Source organism: Lissotriton helveticus, chromosome 1_1 (genome assembly GCF_964261635.1).
Source record: "Lissotriton helveticus chromosome 1_1, aLisHel1.1, whole genome shotgun sequence".
NCBI lineage: Eukaryota > Metazoa > Chordata > Amphibia > Caudata > Salamandridae > Lissotriton > Lissotriton helveticus.
The window spans coordinates 141,104,341-141,123,632 of record NC_136057.1 but is presented as its reverse complement, the minus strand read 5'-3'; the positions used below and the strand labels follow the sequence as shown (position 1 = coordinate 141,123,632).

Sequence of the window (19,292 nt, the reverse complement as noted above, 5' to 3'; positions counted from 1 at the left end):
GCCTCTGAAGGTGAAATACGGTGGAAAGCAGTTTTGTGTTCTCTAGGTAGAATCTGCGAAATCCTTTCTGGATAATCTACCACAGAGGTCTTCAAAAATGTTAATGTCGTGCTCTACCCCTCGTGGGAAAAAATACAATTTATCGGACCCCATCATAATTTTTCACAATTCTATTAAATTGGCAATGTTTAAATACATCTAGACTTATTTAAACATTGCAGTTAAGGTCTCTTACCATTTTAAAAATGCAATCAAACATGATTGCTATGTCTACTATTCTGGTCAGGCAGGCCTTACTAATGTGTAAAAGTATCCACAGTGCGATTATTAAAATGGGGGTGGGGGGATTTGTAGAATATTTTGAGTCCTTTCCCCTTTTGACATACACTCCCAGCCAGGATATAAATGACAAAAGATGTTAGTGATGGCCCATTACAGAGCGGCTCACTGTTGCTATTTTTCTCCCTAAAGCGAAGAACGGTTATTAGCATAAGGCTTCTTTTGGTTAGAGTCTGCTGCCCCCCGTCCACACCTTTGAGGCCACTCCCAATCTCAAGACCCCTGTCCTACCAGGAGACACTGAACTGTGATGTGTGCTGCTCAGGTTCTGCAGGCTTGGCTGCTGGACTCTACGACAATGACAAGGGTACAGCAAACGGGTCAAGTTGGGCATGGTGTTTTCCTGTGCCTTTTAAAATTGATTTTGCTTTGTATTTTTGGTGCTCTGTCTCTCTGCTTTCTTTCTTTCCCCTTTCTGGGTCCGGTTTGGACTCACAAAACTTTTCTTAACCTCTTGGATGCTATGGGAATTCCCCTGCTGTGCTGGGATTTCGTGATCCTCATAGGTTCATGACGAGCTGGGCTCGTCATGAGCGTGCGAGGAGGCTACTGCATGACGAGCCCAGCTCGTCATGAGCGTGGAAGGGGTTAATCTCTAACCGGATAAAAAAATATCAGTGAATGGTTGAAATGGGTTTGACCTCGCGATTGCTTTTGGCCAAAAGTGTGGGGTTGACAAGTACTGTTTGCCCTCTCCTGTGATCACTAAACATGAATAATAAAGATACTAATAATATCAGTGCCATGAATAATGGTAATACTCATAATAATACTCATATTGTTATTATTGCCTAAAGCGCTGCTTTGAAGAGGAGTACAGCCTGGCAGGCCTCCCTCTACGTTTACTGGCCTATCGGACCCCGATGAGGAATCATGTCTGACCTTCCCATCAGTGAGGTCAACAGATACCTGCACTCAGTGCGGCCCAAACCAGCTGGCTAGCTCTCACTTAATCCACATGGAGACCGGCAGGAGAGGACACTTGACCACCGGATCCCCAAATCGCTGAAACATTGGCATTCACTGCACAGGGCTTCGCAGGCCTCCAGGCACCGCTGCTACCTGACCACACCTACTACCCGAGCTAGACCGTCAATTACCAGCATCAAGCCCTTTTGGTTGCTTGCCCATGGCCACCAGTAAAAGCATGAATAAATCAGCACACACTCCTTGGCCAGGATTCAGGTGATCTTACGTGCACTTAAGCCTGGTAATGGTGAGGGGGAGGATAGACTGAGATTAATCTCATCACCACGAGGATCATTAACTTTACTGAAGGGATTGGTTACACAGGGTGGCATTAGACTGTAATCCAAGTTTGTAGTAGCTTATACTTTGTGCAGAGATTCCTGCCCAAATCTCCATTGCTTTCAAGCAGCATAGGATGTTTGTAGCCTCCTCACACGTCTACAAGAGTCGTCGGCTCAGTGTCCACACAAATGATGCACCATTGGTGTGTCAAAGACAGGTTGATCTGGGTTTATGCCTGTCAGAGTGGGTAGAAACAGGGCTGCTTTTAACAGAGCCAAAATACCAAACTGTACTACAAAACTGAGGGGCCTGTCAGAAAGAGTCCAGTGCCATCCGGCCAATTAATAAAATGTTACATATATTTCTGGTGCAATATGTTAAACCAAATGTGAGCCTTCTTTCTGAAGGCTTAGGAACATATGCAAAACTACACCTATAAACAGAGAAGTCCTATTCAATGTAATAAGCATTCTAGACGCCATACTCTAGGATGCATGCAAGGTCAGCCATAAAACAAAGGCTTTAAGTGCACAATATTACTAAGAGCACGAGCTCCACTTGTTGCTTCTCACAGAATCCAGAAGGAGAATGCTCTTTGCTTAAATATCCCAATGCACAAAACAACAAAGAATGGTGAGGGAGGGGAAAAGTTTGTCCCTTGTTGTAATAACTTAATTAAAGTTGAACAAATAACCACTGAAAATACAAATCTAAAAATGGAAATAAATTGGGATAGTTTAACAACTGTGTTGGCCAACTAGACTACCTAAAGACGGATTATCAAATCATGAACCAGCAAATACTTGTACAGTTAACGTGCTAATGGGTATTAACTAGGAATGGGCGTAGTTTGCGTAGCAGCACTACACGTAGCTTCACGTAGTATACTTTGAACTTCACGTAGTACACGTAGCGTGGCTGATGACACTGTACTTGTCTGCACTGTGAAAAAAAATTAAAACAAAATCGCTAAATAATTACAAATGGCATCCTGTACAGTGCCAGTTTTGATAAAAGAAGTATCTCTATCTTTGTGAGAAGTTGGCCTGGTATATGGTGTTCACTATTCTAGTGAGCACCTTGCACCAGTCCAAACAACCCTTATGGTGATGGTTGTAAAGTAAACCTTATAGACCAGCTATCCTAGTGGTAGCATGGACAAAGCAGTCTTAGGCTAAACTCAAGAGGGCATGTGAAGCCAGCTGTTTTACCATATGCAATCCCTTTCATAGCAAGTGAAAGGACACCACACAGGCTGTATATCAAAATATATATTTATTTATTTCTAACACAATCCTCTGAACTCTTTAGGAGGTCAGAGGCACCAGCACATAAGATACTTAATTAAAATACAATGAGTTGCACAAAATACAGTAATGCCCTAGGGGCACTTCGAACCATATACTAAAATAGTGGTATAAGAACCACGTCACGAACAAAGGAAAGGCCTAGGGCCTGGAGAATCGCTGGGGCTACACTGTACTACCAAAGGATAGGGAGCAGGAGGCCCGCGGGATACGCGTGCAGTGTCTTTACACGCACGCAAGTTACCATAGAGTTAGAATGGGAACGAAAGAATTGGAAACTAGTTCTTTTAGGACACTTCCTGATGGACTAGGGGAAAGCTACTTGAAACTAGGACACTAGGATAGTCAATACCCACAGGAGTACCTAAATACTCGCTTTACCTCACCCACAGGAAGTGGGTGCACAGGTGTCAAAGTGTGTCGGGTTTCGTCGCGGATTCCTATGGAGCCTTGGAGAAAGATGCTGCAGGCGACCAGGAGAGAAGTGTCCGGTAGGATCCAAGGGCTGATCGAGAATGAAGAGTACCTGAAAGCAGAGGGGACAGAGTCTGGGTCACTAGCCAGTGACCAGGATGGAACCAGGAAGGAACCAGGCGATGCCGGGATGCGATCAGGTGATGTTGCGAAGCTTGTCTCTGCAGCCACGTGGACCAGGAGGTGTCGACGACGACCAGGAGCTGGGCACAGACTGTCCCACGAAGGATCTCGCTGTCGGCTTCCGGATTGGAGTTAACAAGCCTTGGCAAAGGCAACCCACGCAGAAAAGGAAGATGGCTTCTTAATCAGACCAGCAAGGTCTGATGGGCTGCTCCTTTTCAGGGGAGCAAGGGCCAGTCTGGAGCAACCAGACCAGCGGTGTAAATCGAAAGTTTCGTCATCACAGAGGCCACTAGCCAACGGGCAAGTGACCAGACAGACGCGTCGAGCAGGAAAATGCAGAAGGGCCCCACGCAGAACTCGTGGAGTGTGGAGGGCTGATCTTCGGTGCAGTTGGTGCCTGGGGCTGGGGCTTCTCAATCCCCAATGCACAACTTCGAAGGTGCCTCAGAAGTTGCACGGAAAGCAATTCGCTAGCTTTCCAAGATGGCCGGTCCCACGTCTCTCGTCGCCTCCACGGGTCTCAGCTCTGCTGTGACTGTGGATCGGGCTGTTGGATGTCTGGAAGTCCGGGTCTTTTCAAGCTCTGTGCTCGGGCTCCGGCAGGAGCGTCGAAAGAGCAAACCGTTGATCGCTTGATGGTGCCTGCTTGTGCAGGGTGGTCACTCCTTGACCACAAGAGAGATTCTTCAGTCGTCTTCTGTGAAGGAGATCGTCGAAGGTCCAGAGTTTCATTTCAAGTTTCAGTTCAGGATAAATCTAAAGTCTCTAGACTCAGCTCCTACCTATATACTAATCTGGTGGGCTGGATTACCTGCTAGGTCCCTCCTTTGGGTGGGACCAGCGAAGGGGGTGGTTACACCCCTTTCCCTTTGTCCAGTTTCTTTTTTTTTTTTTTTTGCAGAGTTTTATATAGCGCGAACTAGACCCGAACCGAATCAGGTATCAGAGCGCTTCACATAGCACCAGTTACATTACATGAGGACGGACACACATTCATTTGAGGCACGGGGAGATTAAGTGATTTGCCCAGAATCACAGGAGGTTTTGGCGTCGTTACCGAGACTCGAACCCAGATCCCCAGGTCCGAGGTCGAGCGCCCTAGCTGTTAGGCCAACTCCTCTCCCCTTTCGCGCCAGAGCTGGGGCTGGAGTGCCCCAGCAACTGGTTTGAACCGGGCTATGCATGGGACACCTTGTGTGCCCCAGCCAGTGTCTCATTTCATTCAGCCCTCCCGGCCCCAATACACTATGGCCTGTCTGGGGTGGTGCTAGCACCTCCCAAGACAGGAAACCTATTGTCCAAGCCTCCCTCGCTGTAAGGACTCCCAGCAGCAGGAGGTCAGACTTGTGTCTGTGGCAGCAGCATCCATTTTGTGATGCTGAGGCTCTGGTTAACTTTAACCGGGATTCGTAGGAACAACATGTCTTCTCCCTCTAGAAGGGTGGAATGCTACCCCCGACGCCAGAACTGGCAAGGGGGTAGTATTCCAAAGCGTATGACACCTTACACAACATGTTTTGATAAAGCCAAACCAAAGTTAGCATTTAACCGCGAGGTTCATAATGCACTTAAGAGTATATGGTATGGCAATATCCTAGAACAGCTATAAGGACATGGTTCCGAAAGCTGCAGACAGGCTCAGCTCATGCTAGAGCACCATCTCACATAAAACCAAGCACTCTGCCTTCAGGATTGTTAAGGCCTGCCATAGGAGTGACTTATAGGTGTATATGTGTCTAGATAGAAGGTTAGATATAGGAATACTATATCTAAGCACGATCTTGCCCCAGCTGAGTGATCAGCCAGTTGTGTCAGTTTGGATGGCCAGCCAGGGGTGGCAAAAGGTATGCTGCAGCCCCTGGTAGGCCTTGGGTGCACCTATGGTACACTGTACAGGGACTCATAAGAGTGACCCAAATCCCAATTGATGATGTACATAAAGTACATGGTGTGAATTTAGAGAGAGAACAGCAGGGCTGTGGGTCTGATTAGCAGGCCCACAGCCACATCTAAGTCGAAAACCAGTGAAGCAAAAAGTGGGGTGACCATAGGAAAGCAGACCCTACTCTCCTACAATCTTTATATGCTCAAGTGCATATAGTACTTTCACAAAAGTGAAACTGAAAAATTAGCAAGCAGTGAGAGAAGTGGTGATTTTGGGAACCTCCCTAACGTAGGGGAGTACCAAACAGATGCCTAGAAAACAAAAAAGCACATCTTATTGGATGATTTGGTGGTGGTCCCATCCTCTTAGGACCACCCCAAACAGTTATTGGCAAAAAAACATTCCCAACCAAAGGCCCTGCAAAGCATTATGGGATGAGATTAGCAGTGGGCAGCGAATATTATATAGTATCCAATATCAAAATAATTCTACAAAGAGCTGCAGTTCAACTGGTGGTTACTAGATGTCCCTCACGAGTCAAATGCAAATGCTTGATGAAAGGGTTTCAATGGTTTTGCATTTGACTCCTGAGGGACATCGAGTAACGACTAGTGGAACTGCAGCTTGATGTAAGAATAATTTCAATGCTTTGCATTTGACTTGTGAGGGACATCTAGTAACGACTAGGTGAACTGCAGCTCTTTGTAGAATTATTTTGATATTGGATACTATAATATTCACTGCCCACTGCTAATCTCGTCCCATAATGCTTTGCAGGGCCTTTGGTTGGGATTGTTTTTTTGCCAATAACTGTGCTTGGGGTGGTCCTAAGAGGATGAGACCACCACTGAAGTTCAACAAAATGTGCTTTTGTTTATGCTCTTTGTGTTCAAGGCATCTGCTTGCTCTGCTGTGACTGTGGATCGGGCTGTTGGATGTCTGGAAGTCCGGGTCTTTTCAAGCTCTGTGCTCGGGCTCCGGCAGGAGCGTCGAAAGAGCAAACCGTTGATCGCTTGATGGTGCCTGCTTGTGCAGGGTGGTCACTCCTTGACCACAAGAGAGATTCTTCAGTCGTCTTCTGTGAAGGAGATCGTCAAAGGTCCAGAGTTTCATTTCAAGTTTCAGTTCAGGATAAATCTAAAGTCTCTAGACTCAGCTCCTACCTATATACTAATCTGGTGGGCTGGATTACCTGCTAGGTCCCTTCTTTGGGTGGGACCAGCGAAGGGGGTGGTTACACCCCTTTCCCTTTGTCCAGTTTCTTTTTTTTTTTTTTTGCAGAGTTTTATATAGCGCGAACTAGACCCGAACCGAATCAGGTATCAGAGCGCTTCACATAGCACCAGTTACATTACATGAGGACGGACACACATTCATTTGAGGCACGGGGAGATTAAGTGATTTGCCCAGAATCACAGGAGGTTTTGGCGTCGTTACCGAGACTCGAACCCAGATCCCCAGGTCCGAGGTCGAGCGCCCTAGCTGTTAGGCCAACTCCTCTCCCCTTTCGCGCCAGAGCTGGGGCTGGAGTGCCCCAGCAACTGGTTTGAACCGGGCTATGCATGGGACACCTTGTGTGCCCCAGCCAGTGTCTCATTTCATTCAGCCCTCCCGGCCCCAATACACTATGGCCTGTCTGGGGTGGTGCTAGCACCTCCCAAGACAGGAAACCTATTGTCCAAGCCTCCCTCGCTGTAAGGACTCCCAGCAGCAGGAGGTCAGACTTGTGTCTGTGGCAGCAGCATCCATTTTGTGATGCTGAGGCTCTGGTTAACTTTAACCGGGATTCGTAGGAACAACATGTCTTCTCCCTCTAGAAGGGTGGAATGCTACCCCCGACGCCAGAACTGGCAAGGGGGTAGTATTCCAAAGCGTATGACACCTTACACAACATGTTTTGATAAAGCCAAACCAAAGTTAGCATTTAACCGCGAGGTTCATAATGCACTTAAGAGTATATGGTATGGCAATATCCTAGAACAGCTATAAGGACATGGTTCCGAAAGCTGCAGACAGGCTCAGCTCATGCTAGAGCACCATCTCACATAAAACCAAGCACTCTGCCTTCAGGATTGTTAAGGCCTGCCATAGGAGTGACTTATAGGTGTATATGTGTCTAGATAGAAGGTTAGATATAGGAATACTATATCTAAGCACGATCTTGCCCCAGCTGAGTGATCAGCCAGTTGTGTCAGTTTGGATGGCCAGCCAGGGGTGGCAAAAGGTATGCTGCAGCCCCTGGTAGGCCTTGGGTGCACCTATGGTACACTGTACAGGGACTCATAAGAGTGACCCAAATCCCAATTGATGATGTACATAAAGTACATGGTGTGAATTTAGAGAGAGAACAGCAGGGCTGTGGGTCTGATTAGCAGGCCCACAGCCACATCTAAGTCGAAAACCAGTGAAGCAAAAAGTGGGGTGACCATAGGAAAGCAGACCCTACTCTCCTACAATCTTTATATGCTCAAGTGCATATAGTACTTTCACAAAAGTGAAACTGAAAAATTAGCAAGCAGTGAGAGAAGTGGTGATTTTGGGAACCTCCCTAACGTAGGGGAGTACCAAACAGATGCCTAGAAAACAAAAAAGCACATCTTATTGGATGATTTGGTGGTGGTCCCATCCTCTTAGGACCACCCCAAACAGTTATTGGCAAAAAAACATTCCCAACCAAAGGCCCTGCAAAGCATTATGGGATGAGATTAGCAGTGGGCAGCGAATATTATATAGTATCCAATATCAAAATAATTCTACAAAGAGCTGCAGTTCAACTGGTGGTTACTAGATGTCCCTCACGAGTCAAATGCAAATGCTTGATGAAAGGGTTTCAATGGTTTTGCATTTGACTCCTGAGGGACATCGAGTAACGACTAGTGGAACTGCAGCTTGATGTAAGAATAATTTCAATGCTTTGCATTTGACTTGTGAGGGACATCTAGTAACGACTAGGTGAACTGCAGCTCTTTGTAGAATTATTTTGATATTGGATACTATAATATTCACTGCCCACTGCTAATCTCGTCCCATAATGCTTTGCAGGGCCTTTGGTTGGGATTGTTTTTTTGCCAATAACTGTGCTTGGGGTGGTCCTAAGAGGATGAGACCACCACTGAAGTTCAACAAAATGTACTTTTGTTTATGCTCTTTGTGTTCAAGGCATCTGCTTGGTCCTCCCCCTAGGTTAGGGGGGACCCCAAAATCATCAGCTCTCTCATAGCCTAATGTTATCATTGTAAAAGTTCACTTTTGTGAATTGGTTATATGCTTTTAAGCATGTAAAATAGCTTTTTTGAAGCAGCCGAGGATGTTGTTGATTTAGCTGCTACGAGAAGTGTGAATTAGTACAAACTTTGCATGCTCCGATTATTAAGCTCAGGGTTAGTATTACCAAGCCACAATCTTTGTCATAGAACACTCTCTCACAGACAGCAAAATGTACTGACCAATGCACAGAAAATACCACATCATGGAGAAGTGTAAATCCGTAACAACACAAAAGATGATGGATGGAATGCTGAACACTGCAAACATTCACCCCCAGTCACAGATCTGGGTTCAATCCAGCGGTCTTTTGGTCACCACGCCATCCCAGTTTGGGCCTAGCCATATGCACATCAGTCTTGACCCTGCACCCAAGGGAACAGTCCAGCCCGAACTGCCAGGCCAGGTCCTTCGAGGACCAGAAACAAGCATCCTGGGACTGGTTTCAGGGCATCACCCTTCATCAGCCAGGCTAGCTTGAATCTAGTGGTGTAGCGAGCACGGGACCCACGTCTGGGCATACACGGGCCACTTAGGGCGACTATAGCAACACGAAAGTGTAAATCCATTCAGTTCTTTTTGAGTTATCTGCGTTTGAAAAAGGTGCTGGACAGACTTGAAACGGACACAATTTGCATATCTGATCCTTTTAAAACTGAAAAGCCTCTGGAGTTCAACAAGGATCAAGAAGCAGACAGTTCCTCCTGCTCGATCCTGCACCTTTTAGGCAAGAAGGGCGCATGAGAGGCGTTCTTTGGTAGAGCAACAAGTCTTTGGAACTCCTTCACCCCAGCCCTTCGCTCAACCTCTCGTCTGTTCACATCCAAAAGGGAACTCAACATCCTCCTAACAGAGACACGATGGTTATAGTGGGAATCTTCGCTTCTCCGCTGCTGACTTGACTGGTCTTTCTTACAAATTGTTTGTTTTCTCTGCTCTCTTGGTTGCCATGATAGTTGGCTATCTACTGCTTATCCTGTAAGGTGGGAACGGTCTGCTCCTTGTTATCCTGGGACTAATAGCTTGTTTACCATGTTTTTTAACCAGAACATACTTCCTGCTCTCTTGTAAAGCGCACTAACTGGCCCAAGTACGTGTTGTTATAACCTGAAAACAAATAATAAATAAATAAGTTTAAAAAATCTGTGGTGCGCCAGAGGCCGCCTGTCCACTGGTTCTACTTTTACATTTCGAGGAGCCACCCTGGGATGTGGCGGCCTCCATTCCCTCTGTCTGGGTGGCAGCGAGTGTGCCAACGCACCCAACAGGGGCCACCCCGCCCCTACAAGAGTTAGGGCATTTAAGTGCATAACTCGACTCCTGGAACCGAACAAAAATAAAACATTGCTGCGGTATATATCGATGGCGCCACCAAATGGCTGAAGATATCACTACAAATGATTCCATTTAAACACATACGTCTATGCTCCAATCTAAAAGTTGGCATAGTAGAGTGAGGGTTTATTTCGAGGTGCCAGCTCACCTGAGCAGCCGCCTCTACACGAGCAAAGATTTGTTAGAAGAAGCCGGACCATCAGCATGAACGTCGAGGCCGACCGAGCTCCAGAAAACTAAAACTAAACAAAGGTCATTGGGAACTGGCAGAGTGCCAGCAGGGTACCGCCGGCCCGCGCCCTTGGGCACCTTTCTAGAGTCTTCCAGCATCATCCACCACCGAGCCATCGGAGGCCTGCCAGTGGCAACAGCCCAGCAGTATTCATGTATTCAGAAACAGACTACCTTCCCCTGACCAATGCGAACCGACTAGAAGCAGACTCCCCAAGCTCTAGAGAAACTGAAGACCCTCTCTTTGGAGTGGCCCACCAACAGTTAACATCTCACCACTGCATACCATCCATCTTCCTGGGGCACAGTGCCCTCTTCATCAGAATCCACGGTTGGCTGGCCAGGGTTTACTGCCGACCCATTCACTAAAGCATGGCTATGTCTGCCAAGGCGGTCTCATCTTGGTAACTCCTGTTGCAAAGATTTAAAGCAGGCTTGTCAAGGACACGATGTACCTACACCTACCCAGATCTATCCGACCACTTGTTTACCTTTACAACTGGTCCTCCTCCATCCCACAGCACCTGCATTCATGTGTATACGTTAGGTCCCATCTTTAGACCCCGCTCCTGAGCCAGCTTTATCCCCATGAAAATCCCCCTCCGCAAAGCACTCAGAGACACTCAACAGTAGCGTGTAGAGCTTTATGAAAGAGAAATGTAAACACACAATAACGCAAAAGAGAGATATGTTTCAATGCGCTCAAACATGCGACTTCAGTGGTGCTCCTGTAAGCCTACCAAACACAAGGAAGGTCCCAGGGGTAAGTTTATCGACCCTACCTGTTAAACCCCCTGAACAGAATTGACACCAACCTAAAATTAACAGTGAGTCCAAAAACAAACAATGTACCCAAATATACAAAAACAACAGGGAGTAGTTTTAACATAAACGAGTTCCCATCAGTCCGCCATCGAGACCGCCCTTCATCATCTGGGATCTCTTGTGCATATATTTATCACATTCACATCCAGGGGTAAAAACCTGTGCTGGCAGATGGATACGCCATGCGCAGGAAAAACCACAGTGTTGTTACAGATGTGAAAAAAATGGCGTGTCTAGTGGAGAACTGAATAGCAGTGCTTTGAAAAAAGTGTGTTGTGAAAAGAAAGAGAAGAAGGCTCTAAAATTAGGTCGTGATCGGGAAAACAATTTAAATATACACCCTCACACTCCTAAATCAATAAAAACAGTGCAAAATTAATGGTATAACAAATGACCATTAAAAAAGATGTAAGGTCGACATGTTTCTGCAGACAAACGGAGTCTAGAGATCTCCTGCTGCTTCTTCAGGACCATTCGTGCTACTGCTAGATTAAGATAACGTAAACCATATCACCTGAAAGTGTATGTATAATCATCTTCTCATCCTAAAAATAGGAGAGAAAAATATGGATATGAGGGTACAGTGTCAAGGATACAAGTAAAAGAAAATAACATGCACAATGTGCCAACGTTATAATGTAGATTGTGCTAGTCGTAAGCAATTATTGACCAACACCTAAACCGTCAAGATCGGTCACAAATCACCAATTCAGTAAATTTGTAAGTTTGAATTCCTTCCCATCACGTGGGTGAGTGAATTCAAAACGTACAAATTTACTGAATTGGTGATTTGTGACCGATCTTGACGGTTTAGGTGTTGGTCAATAATTGCTTACGACTAGCACAATCTACATTATAACGTTGGCACATTGTGCATGTTATTTTCTTTTACTTGTATCCTTGACACTGTACCCTCATATCCATATTTTTCTCTCCTATTTTTAGGATGAGAAGATGATTATACATACACTTTCAGGTGATATGGTTTACGTTATCTTAATCTAGCAGTAGCACGAATGGTCCTGAAGAAGCAGCAGGAGATCTCTAGACTCCGTTTGTCTGCAGAAACATGTCGACCTTACATCTTTTTTAATGGTCATTTGTTATACCATTAATTTTGCACTGTTTTTATTGATTTAGGAGTGTGAGGGTGTATATTAAAATTGTTTTCCCGATCACGACCTAATTTTAGAGCCTTCTTCTCTTTCTTTTCACAACACACTTTTTTCAAAGCACTGCTATTCAGTTCTCCACTAGACACGCCATTTTTTTCACATCTGTAACAACACTGTGGTTTTTCCTGCGCATGGCGTATCCATCTGCCAGCACAGGTTTTTACCCCTGGATGTGAATGTGATAAATATATGCACAAGAGATCCCAGATGATGAAGGGCGGTCTCGATGGCGGACTGATGGGAACTTGTTTATGTTAAAACTACTCCCTGTTTTTGTATATTTGGGTACATTGTTTGTTTTTGGACTCACTGTTAATTTTAGGTTGGTGTCGCTCCTGTAAGCCTGCCTGCTAACGTGATAAAGTTCTGACATGTGGTTCAGGGCTAGTGCAAGAAATTAGCCTCAATTCCCAAAAGCGGAAAGGGAGGTCTAGGGAGTGGGAGTGGTCATGTATGCTAGAAGAAGACAAAAGATTCTCGGTGCTGGCCACCTAGCACCACTTTGCAAATCTAAGCCCTCCCGAACATTTGTCTTACAAACTTCAGAGAGTCCCAGGTACTGAGAATTGGTGATCTGATGATTAAGTGAGGATGCTTCCTATTGAGGACTTAAAGCTAGAAACACCGCCCATTAGGATCAAAGGCCTAAAATATGGGAGCCTAAAACAATCCTGGCTTGACAAGTGCCTAACAACTCAACAAAATAATTGAAGATTCACCAGGATTAAACATACTGAAAACCTTTAATTAAGGGTTATATATCAGCTTCATATGACATGTACATTAGCTTTGCTGTTTCTCAGGATGGTAGAATTCTGGTTAAATGAAACCAACAGATGGGCATTGATTTGTATGAGAAGGACTGGGAGTACAATATTTCAATACCTCATATTTTTTGGCCCCAGGCACATTTAAAGAAGAAAGTTTATTTACTAATAGAGGAGCTACTAAAACTAAAGGGAGGGGGGGAATGTGTGGGGAATGGACATAGTGGCAGTATGGAAGGAAGCAACAGAATTGACAAGGATTGTGCTGGCCACAAGGGATCGCTACACCCAAAAGTAAAGGGCATGCAGCTCAATTGTCGCTCACTAAATAAGCAGGCAGAGGAGATTGCATTTCTGCTAGAATCAGAAAAATAATACCTATTGTGTCTTACAGAAACTTGGTTGAAGGACAAGGTATGGGTATAAAGATCTCTTTCGCAGCTATGTAGTTTTCTACAATTCGTCAACTTTCTTAGTCGGACCGAACTCGAGTGAGATCAGATTCAGTAGATCAGGTTCTGCTGACTTACTCGATTATTTAAGTTAAAGTATTCACCAGCCTCAATTCACGGATAGTTCTGGAGCAGTTAGTGTGCGAGATATAGTGTTCAGATATTTTCCCTCCAGGTACAGCCTGTGCACAATAAACTATGACCAAGCCACTTCACGTTTAGCTTTTTTTTCTGTTACAAGGCGGAGATTTTATTCAGAAATGATTTGGTTAATTCTATATTTCGAAGCTTCAGGCCCGAAGCACAAACTGTGCACAAGCCACTGGCACACCACTTCCTGCCACTATAGCAAGAGCCACTGTCCTTCCCATTCCAGGGTGTCTTCCACTCACCTCCAGACTCCTCAAATAGGCTGAGGGAGACCCCGGGCTTGGTTTGTTGCACCGCTCCGTATTGGGAAGACTAGTCGGGGTCAAGAGGATCAGTCACAAACACATGAACCACCTTTACGATGACAGAGCCTGTGTGCTGGGCTCAAGGGCCAGTGCTTTAATAGAGAGGATGTAACCTTACAGCTAGAGCGGTGGACCTCGAAGCTGAGGAACCGGGTTCGAGTCTCGGAAATGACACTCAACATTATGTGATTCTGGGCAAATCACTTAATCTCCCTGTGCCCAACAAAAATGAATGTGTTGTTCTGTAACAAAACTGATGCTCATGTAAAGCGCTCTGATACAAAATGTCTCAGGTCTAGTTCACGCTATATAAAAATCTAAAAACAAAAAAGCAAACAAACAATCTCACTCTGGCCACCCAGCTCTCAATCAGGCTTGTGCTTAGTCCCTGCTCTGCTGGATCAGAGAGTACAGCTGAAGTATGGCCCCAGAAGATCGGCATAGAATTTGGTAACCATGTGGTCTCATCTCCTTTTCTTTGGCCAGATTAGAAAGCTGGGCTGAACTGAAGAGTACAGATGGTTCAGGCTGGGTCAGTAAGGGTTGCCGGGACTTGGTCCTAGAGTGCGACTGAACATGGCATTGAGCAGCTCCAGTCACTTGGCTGCCGGGTCCTCCTCCTCACATCACAACGCTCTACTGAGAAAGGTCCTCAGGACCGGATTACTTCTTTGACCCCGCCAGTGGATTTCAGGTGCAAGTCCTACATTTGGGGGATTATTATTATAAAATAGAGTTTTAGGAGACTTGTGGAGCAATACGACAACTCGGCAAGTTTCAGCAAAGTTTTACAGCAGTCAGGAGATTAAATGTGGTAGGGAGCTATACACTTTAATTTAGATCTTTTATTAACTTTACTATGAAAGTTATTATTAAGAAAAAATACATAAAAAGGAAGCTAATTTACTACAGTAGGTGTTAGCCACATGTAAATGTTTGACAGTAGCCAAGAAGGTGAATAAATATTTTGTAAACTGCAATGCCAGGCAGCTGCCCAATCACCACTCTATAGGAAGCGGCATGACCTGCACTCAAACAAACAACTGCATATATGTGGTCACAGTAATACAGTACAATGGTGCACATAAACCAATCCCTAGTGTAGCCACAAGCTCAGAGCAGCACGTTTTCATCGCTGCTTGAGTTTCCCCTGCTGTGCTGGACAGCAATAAAAACGGGTGTGGTCATGACGAGCTCAGCTCGTCACGAGCAATGTGCTGCATGACGAGCTGAGCTCGTCATGAGCATGGAAGGGGTTAAGTTAGGCCTGCTGACACCACATTCAACTGCAAACAGGATCACAGTTGGGCACAGAGTCCTAAGGCACAATAACTCTGATATATGGTACAATTCGCCGTGACATCCTCCAGGTATCCTGCCTATCACCGTTAATTTTCAATATTCAAATCCGTCCAATGTAGAAGTTTACCAGATCCTTTGAGCTGAAGAAAGTTTCCTATGCCGATGACACTCGAATGGATGAGAATTCCAGTCGTGCGGCATTGATTTCCGACCATTGAAGTTTTAGACCGTTCTGGCAGCCTTAATTACCATACAAAATACAACACTGCAAGACTCCAACCGGATGGTGGATGTCTCCAACTCTTCAAATATTCTAGACAATCTTACTCAACACAAGACTCCAACCGGATGGTGGACGTCTATGATACCACTTTAGGATCCAGTCTAGGATACCTCTTTAAGATCTTTAGGATCCCTACTATGTCCTTTTATTTAATAGGACAACCTGATTCCCATCCCCTGCAGGACATCCGCACCGGATCTCCGTTAGTCATTACGCATCTCTAGAATCCAATTATCGGATTCCTTGTTCGTGTGGCTGTTCGCATCGTTTCTCACAGTCCTGAGGAAGATCCGCCTTGACGCTTGACAATCTGTGCAATTCCCGGGTCGAAACGTCAATGATATTATCATTCATGTCCATACAGTCTCCTTGACCAGACTTTAAAAATAAAATCACTATTGGGTCTTGTGAATTCATTTTACGAAATTGGATATAGGGCAGAAACATTTACAAGAAATCATTCATTTATGTCACATATGTCATGTATATAGCCTATCACTGACTTCACTTGTCACTTTATGTCACCTAAATTCACAATAGTCATCTTCTTTGTTTTGCCGCGATTTAATTGTGCCTGTGACAGCCATATTTGATTCTTTTGCAAACCAGAAAAGAGTTAAAATACCCTCTCACAACTCATGTCTTTTTTGTTGTACTCTTATCGTAAATATACTGTCTTAAATGTCATTTATTGAAAAGTTAATTTAGGATATATGACTGCTTTTGTATTTGATTACACAGAACACAGCAACTGTATTACCCAACAGAGTCAATTGTTGATTATAGAGGACACTGACCCTCATCAGATTTGATCAGTTGGCCCCCATCTCAGCTATGAGAGTGCAGGACGGACTTACACCCAGTGGATGAACTCTAAAATATTAAATTAACTCAACACAGGTAAAAGTGACCGCCATCTCTTGGGAGAAGACTACGACTGATGGTGCAACACACTGTCGCAAATAGGCCTGTGTACACCTCCAAATGCAGCTCACAAAGCTAAGATTTTGCGAATCACCCTCAATTCAGATTCTTCTATTTCTGCACAAACTGACTGTATTACTGCATTATGTTTCTAGATGATCCACATGCTTAAGCAGGTCCTACATGTCATTGTGTGGCAACAGCTCTGGTATATCGCGGTAAGACTACTAAAATAGTATTCCAGGAGATCTACTGCCCAAATTGAAGCTCACCTAGAATGTGGCTGGTATCTGTCCAGTTTCCAGCTGAACTCAGTATGCCAGCTCCTGCCAAGTCTGCCAGGTCCTCAACTCTGCCCAGGCTCCCCTGGATCTTGCAGAGCACTGCCCGGTATGCCAGGTCTGCTCAGTACACCAGTCCACCCTGGATTTTGTAGACCACTGCCCAGTATGGAGGGCTGCCCAGTACACCAGTCCCTAACCAGTCTGAGAGTACCCTGGGTTCGGCCTGGACTCACAAGCCAGGCCTGCCCATTGTGCCAGCTCCCTCTGTGCCCACTTTGCCAGCTCCCCCATCCTCACCAGGTTATTCAGCCACACTGCCCAGTGTGTCAGCACCCTGGTCTCTCTGTGCAAGTCTCACCAGGTTCTTCAGCAACACTACTCAGTCTGCCAGTCCCCCAGCTTCGCCTGGGTCTCACTTGGTTCTTCAGCAGCACCACACATTATGTCCAGTCTGTTCGGTTTCCAGCACTGTTCAAGGCTCCAACCTCTACCCATTCTGCAAAGCCTGCCATCTCGCTCTCTACCCACTCGGTCAGCCTCATTCTAGTTCTTCAGGATCACTGCCCAGTGTGCCAGCACCCTCTGTATCAACCCTGCCAGCCCCCACAGCCTCACCTAGTTCCTCAGCAGCAGTGCCAGCCTCCTTTGTACCAACCCCCCAAGCCCTTACCTGGTTCCACAGCAGCACTCCCCTCCCCCACCGCCTCGTTTCTCAGTAGCACTCGTCTGGTTCTTCAGCAACTGTGTTCAGTATGCCAGGCCTGCTCCGTGTGCCCGCACCCAGGTCGCTCTATACCCACTGTACAAGCCACAACTGGTTCATCAGCAGCATTGCTCAGTCTGTCAGTCCCCCAACTTCGCCTGGGTCTCACTTGGTTCTTTAGCAGCACTGCCCAGTATGCCAGGTCTGCTTAGCATATCAACCTCTACCCAGTCAGTCAAGCCTGCGTAGTGTGCCATCTCCCTCTATACCAACTCAGCCAGCCCCCACAGCCTCTTAGTAGGAGCCCCAGCCTCCTTTGTGCCAACCCTCTAGCCCTTACCCGGTTCCATAGCAGCACTCCCCGATGCCCCCCGCCCCTTCGTTCCTCAGCAACAGTATCCAGTATGCCAGGCCTGCTCAGTGTGCCAGCCGCCAGCCCTTTCTGTGCCCTCCTCCTCTCACCTGGTTCCTGAGCAGCATTGCCCCCTTCCCCTGGTTCCTCAGAAACATAGCAGTCAGCCCCTTCTGTGCCCCTACCTGGTTCTTCAGCAGCACTGACCCAGACCCTCTCCTCTCACCTGGTTCCTCAGCAGCATAGCAGCCAGCCCCCTATGGCACCCCTGTCCCCCTACCTGGTTCTTCAGCAGCACAGTCCCTTCAGCAGCATTGCCTTCCAGTCCCCTCTGTGCCCCCCAGCCCATCTCACCTGGTTCCTCAGCAGCACTGCCCCCCCCCATGCCCCCTCACCTGGTTCCTCATCAGCATTGCCCCCAGCCCCCTCACCTGGTTCCTCATCAGCATTGCCCCCCAGCCCCCTCTGTGCCCCTCACCTGGTTCTTCAGCAGCTCGGCCTCCAGCTGCTGGTAGTGGTTGCCCCAGACCTGCAGGTGCAGGGGGTATCTTTCTGCCACCCACGTCATGGCGCCTGCATCTTCTGCTCCACGGGCGGAGGGGGGAGCGTCCTGAGGGGGTTGGGGGTCTCACCCAGGCGGGGGGGTGCCGTGGGAGGGGCCTTTGGAGAGGGGGGTATTGGGGGCCCACTGTGCACCTGCCGCAGCGGCCGGGCCTCTGCTCTGCGGCCCCGGAAGAGGCGCACCGGGGGCCGGAAGTGCCGCCCCCACGGACGAGGAGAAGGGGGGGTGTTAGAATGGACGAATCAGCAGAATGAAGCCGCAGAGGGGGCGGGAGCGGCGCGCGGGCGGAGAACCCGGAAATGGCGCTGCGGCCCGCGGGCGGAAGTCTTTATTGATGTGGTGACCCGGAGGGAGGGGGTGTACCGGGGGCGGGAGAGGGTGAACCGGGGGGTGTACCGGCGGAGGGGGGGGGGTCTCAGCGGGGAGGGGTATGTTGTCAGCTCCGCCCCGCGGGAGCGGGGGGCGCCACCAAGCACCTCCGGGTCACCATGGAAACGGCGGGGGCGCCCCTCCTGTGCCGCAGGGGCCGCCGCAGCTCCTCAACTGTCGACCGGGGCCTGGGCGCAGCCTGGCTTTGTGTGTCAGGGGAGGGGCGAGGAGGGCTGGGGCGGGGGAGGAGTGAGGGAGGAAGGAAGGAGGGACCGAGGGAGGAGGGACTGATGGAGTGTGAGAGACAGAGGGAGGGAGAGAGCCCGAGAGAGGGACTGATAGAGTGAGGAGGCAAGGACTTAGGGAGTGATGGAGGAGAGATTGAGGAAAGAGTGAGAGAGGCAGGAAGGAGGGACAGAGGGAGGCAGAGAGGAGGGACTGATGGAGTGAGGGAGGAGAGAAAGATTGAGGAGAGACTCAGGGAAGCAGGAAGGAGGGACTACGGGAGGAGGAACTTCAGGAAGAGAGGAGGGACTAATGGAAGGAAGGAGGGACTACAGAGAGGAAAGGGGGACTGATGGAGTGAGGGAGGAGAGAATGAGCGAGGGAGGAGAGCCCGAGGGAGGC

General features: G+C 47.4%; 1 protein-coding gene across 1 annotated transcript in view; it reads right to left on the bottom strand.

Annotated features, from left to right (window-relative positions):
* ANKRD13D (ankyrin repeat domain 13D) overlaps positions 1–18,876 on the bottom strand; it is a 159,573-nt gene extending 140,697 nt beyond the window's left edge. Inside the window, exon 1 of the mRNA XM_078657785.1 lies at positions 18,213–18,876. Within this exon, the coding sequence (XP_078513911.1) occupies positions 18,213–18,302 (90 nt within the window). The 5' untranslated portion in view covers positions 18,303–18,876. The remainder of the gene's footprint in view (positions 1–18,212) is intronic.
* Between the last annotated feature and the right edge of the window lie 416 nt (positions 18,877–19,292).